Raw genomic sequence first — 4,705 nt, 5'->3', positions numbered from 1 at the left:
CAACGGATCTGATCAAAACTGATCCAGATTTGAACACTGTCCTGACATCAGGACAGTGGCGCTACGGCTATTGGGCCAACTCTCCACCTATCAGGGGAATGTGTTGTATGGTGTTGGTGGATTTGGCCCAATAGCCGTAGCGCCACTGTCCTGACGTCAGGACAGTGGCGCTACGGCTATTGGGCCAACTCCACCAATCAGGAGGAGACAGCCACGGCCATTGCCGTTCGTAAGCGCTGGAGACGCTGTAGTACATATGCCAGGCCAGTAGATGGTGCTGTTCTCACAGAATCAGCCCTTGCTAAAACAGAGCTAGAAATTGTCAAATTGAGCGAAATGAGGCATGGCTAAAATGCATGATCTGTTGGGTATTTTGAAAAAAAAAAAGTATAAATATGCCTTATATAGGTATGGTCCTACATTATGTTATTCAAATATAGCATGATAGGTCCACTATAAAAAGCTTACATTGGAAATGTAAAATACATTAAACTGAGGATTTACAGTATTTAATAATAGTGAAAAATATTTTAATTTGTTTAGCAAGAAGAGAAAATGTATATAAGGAATGCAATTAATTAATTTGCAAATTATTCATTTACTCAATGGTACAGTGTCCTTGGGTGTCATGAAAGGCGTCCTTAAGGAAAATGTATTATTATTATTATTATTTATTAGTCCCGCAGCGGGGAAATGTATAACGTTACTGCAAAAGTGACATAGCAGGTTAAAGGGCAAGCAATAATAAGTAGTTATTGCTGTTAAATATAGAGAAAAAGCACACATTGGAGATACAAATAAGTACACATCTGTGGCTGAAAAATGAGTAGCAGCATTTAAATATGTAAGTTTGAGATACTTTAAAAAATATAGATTGCACATACAAATCACTACAGTCATTGCACAGTACAACTGCCCAAACAAGTGGATATATTGCACATTACAGGTTGAAAATGTTCTAAATTTGAATTATTCTCAGAAAAATGTACCCATTTCTAATTTATTCAAAAAATCAGTTTGTCCTGAAAGTTTGACTTTTTTCTAAAAATGCAAAATAAAAAAGTTGAATTCATCAAATAAAACCTTTTGATTGTTAATGTTGGGGATGAATGTGCATCGATCTCAGGGTACTTGACTCGTATAAGGAGGTGTTTGAATATTCATCAGTTATTTATGAAAGCTTTTCACATCCTTAACTCTGTTGAAAATGAGTAGCAGCATTTAAATATGTAAGTGTACATATTAAAGGTGGGGTAGGTAAGTTTGAGAAACCGGCTCGAGATCGCTAGAATTTGAAAATACACAACCGGAGAAAATCTGCCACTTCCTTACAGAGCCCCTCCTCCAACACACACGAACGCGCACATGACCAATGAGGGCACGAGATAAGTTTGTGCACAGATGGATGGCTGACAGGCAGGTAGGCCATCCAGTTATTTTAGCGGGGCCGGCTAAAATGATTGGTCGTGCTTTTTACAGTACTACGGCTTCCACAGATGACATTTTTATATGGATTTTTTGTCAAAGCACTTAAGATATTCATTGCTATCGGGATGTTAAGAGCATTCCATGGAATATAACAAAAAGTGTATCTCGAGCCGGTTTCTCACACTGACCTACCCCACCTTTAAAGGGGACCTATCATGCAAAATGCACTTTTGTACGTCTTTTATACATGAATATGTGTCCCCGGTGTTCCAGGGAACTCACCAAGTGTCAGAAAACACAACCCTCTCTATTTTCCTCCATACCCAAATCTCTAAAAAAGGGGCTGCAACGGATCTGATAAAAACTGATCCAGATTTGAACACTGTCCTGACGTCAGGACGGTGGCACTATGGCTATTGGGCCAACTCCACCAATCAGGAGGAGACAGCCACGGCCATTGCCGTTCGAAAGCGCTGGAGACGCTGTAGTACATATGCCAGGCCTGTAGATGGTGCTGTTCTGCCCTTATCTGCCCTTACAAACACAGAGCTAAAAAATGTCAAATTGAGCAAAATGAGGCATGGCTAAAATGCATGATCTGTTTGGTATTTTGCAAAAAAAAAAGTATAAATATGCCTTGTATAGGTATGGTCCTACACTATATTATTCAAATATAGCATGATAGGTCCACTTTAAGGTTTGAGATACTTAAAAAATGATGTATTGCACATAAATATAAGTATGGTTATTGCACAGTACAGGTTGAAGACGTTCTAAATTTGAATTTCAAACCGATTTCTAATTTATTCCAAAAATCATTTTGTTCTGTAAACTTTTTATGAAAATGCAAAATAAAAAGTTTAATTCATCAACTAAAATCTTTTAATTTTTAATGGGGGTGAATGTGCATCGATCTCAGGGTACTTGACTCGTATAAGGAGGTGTTTGAACATTTGTCAGTTATTTATGAAAGCTTTTCCCATCCTTAACTCTGTTCCTGTGAAACACGCTGAAGATCTTCAGTCGGAGCTCTTTGCACTGCAGCCCGTAGATGACGGGGTTCATGACGGGAGGGATGACGAAGAACAAGATGGACGCCACCTTCCCGCTGTCCGCCCACTCCGGCCGCCGGTGGATGATCATGGGCGTGAAGGACATGGTCAACATGATGACGTACACAGCCAGGTGAGTGCCACAGGTCTGAAGCGCCTTGCTGTTCAGCGTCTTGTTCTTCCCCGTCAGACACACTAAAGCGATCCTCAGGTAGGTGAGTGTGACGCTGCACATGGAGGATCCCAGGATCACCACCGCGCTGCCCAGCCCATAGATGTGGTTGTAGAGCAGGCTCTCGCAGGACAGCTTGAACAAGGAGGCGTTGTCGCAGAACGGGTTGACGATAACCCGCCGGCAGCGAGACAGACGGATGCTCAGCCCCATCAGGATGGCCACGGAGATGAAGGCCGCGAGCCAGGCACCCGCCGACAGCCTCACGACCATCCGGAGCGTCATGATGGTGGCGTAGCGCAGAGGGTTGCAGATGGCCACGTAGCGATCAAATGCCATGATCATGAGCACGGAGTGGGAGGTGCCCGCGTGGAAGTGGGCGGCGAAAGCTTGGACCACGCAGTCGATGTAGTTAATGGATCGCTCTGAGATGGGAGTGAAAGCATCACTTAGGAGGCGTGGGATGATGGTGGAGGCCCCGAACGCATCGTTAATGCTCATGTTGCAGAACAGCAGGTACATGGGCTGGTGCAGGCTGCGCTCCGTGCTGATCAGAACCACCAGAGAGATGTTAGACACCATGATGAAGATGTAGATGAGGAGGAGGAGGATGAAGGCAGAGATGGAGGACTGAGGTGTGACCTTTAACCCCTCAACCAGTATAATGTCCAGGTCCCCAGTTTGGTTCTCCATCCTGCAGATGGAGAAACCTGCAGAGAGACGGGTTATTAATAATGATGCAGTTTCAACCTAAAACAGAGCAAAAGAAGTAATCAGGAATATTTCAGAATAAAAAGCATTATTTATTTACCTTTGGAAGTTGTAAATGTAATAGAGCAAATAGAGTAAGTCGATGTTTTTATACGGCAAAATAAAACATTGTTTTACTTTTGAAATGTTAACTAGCAAATGTAATAGCGCTTGCATTTGGCCAAAATAAACATTTTTAATTAATGAAATTTAGCAAATAGAGTTAAGAAAAATAGAAAGTCTTGAATATGAATATTATTAATTTTCACATTTTTGTATCATGATTATAGATTTTTCTTGATTTATTAAAAAAGGAAATTATTCAATATAAATCATAGATTGTATAAAATAATGAATCATTGTCCTGTAAAAGCCTTTCTCCCTGATTTTATATTCAAATGTTGGTTTCACAATGTCTCTACCACATCAAATATCTTTGACTAAATCAGAAACAATACAAACAGCTGTTCGTAGCTATTGTTTATTAAAACTTCACGGTCAGAAATATATTGATTCTTCTGGGCAACATAACAAAACTAACCGTATATAAGCTTTAAATGACGCTGAATCCCAGTGCACATAGAAAACCCATAACCCTAACCCATGTATTAGGTAATTACACCTATACACTTACATATATCCATGTTTATATGTTTTTTTTTTACCATTATACAACGATAAACTACCTGAAAGTTCATATTTAATCTCAACAATTCCACTTAAATGTTGAAATACAAAATACCAACAAATATTCAAATTTTTCCTACTTTGAGTTCAGACGCTTAACTTCTCTTTAAATATTTGTTTCATTCAAAGAGAAAGAATGAATATAAGATACGATTGACTTTATTAATCCCAAATTGGGTCAATGGGTCATGTTTTCGTTTGAGAAATAAAAAAAGAGTAGAAAATTAACAATTATACAATATAAACATCTTAGAATAGAATATATAACAGAACTAAAAAAAAAATATGAAAGTTGACCATATATGTGACCTGCTCTATCGAAATCAGTCGCATTGACCCGAAGACACATTTTGAGTTGTATACACTGTTGGAAAGAGGAGATTCCTAGCTTTCTAATGATATCAAGATTGTTTTTGTACTCCAAATATTAAGCAAAATATGTCACATTATATAATGACTGTCACCGAGTCATCATTTTCAGAAAAAGGCCTTCAAAGTTTCCTCTTCTCTGGAATCCATCGATCTGATTGATTATTAGCGGAGCAAATGATCAAAATAGTCCGGAGGGAAAATATTTCCGTTTGGATTACTGGTCTGGGGGAAGCTCGCGAGTGTG

The 4,705-nt window shown here is 39.5% G+C and overlaps 1 protein-coding gene across 1 annotated transcript; it reads right to left on the bottom strand.

Annotated features, from left to right (window-relative positions):
• Positions 1-2,388: 2,388 nt before the first annotated feature.
• Positions 2,389-3,345, bottom strand: LOC117469532 (olfactory receptor 51E1-like). Its single transcript, XM_034113961.1, has one exon. The coding sequence runs from the start codon at positions 3,343-3,345 to the stop codon at positions 2,389-2,391; it is 957 nt and encodes a 318-aa protein (XP_033969852.1).
• Between the last annotated feature and the right edge of the window lie 1,360 nt (positions 3,346-4,705).

This window comes from Trematomus bernacchii, unplaced genomic scaffold (genome assembly GCF_902827165.1).
Source record: "Trematomus bernacchii unplaced genomic scaffold, fTreBer1.1, whole genome shotgun sequence".
Lineage (NCBI taxonomy): Eukaryota > Metazoa > Chordata > Actinopteri > Perciformes > Nototheniidae > Trematomus > Trematomus bernacchii.
Note: the sequence above shows the minus strand (reverse complement) of the source record. Positions and strands in the feature narration are given on the sequence as shown.

Excerpts from the sequence above, each read along its gene's own strand:
- LOC117469532 (XM_034113961.1), bottom strand. The coding sequence starts at position 3,345 with ATGGAGAACCAAACTGGGGACCTGGACATTATACTGGTTGAGGGGTTA.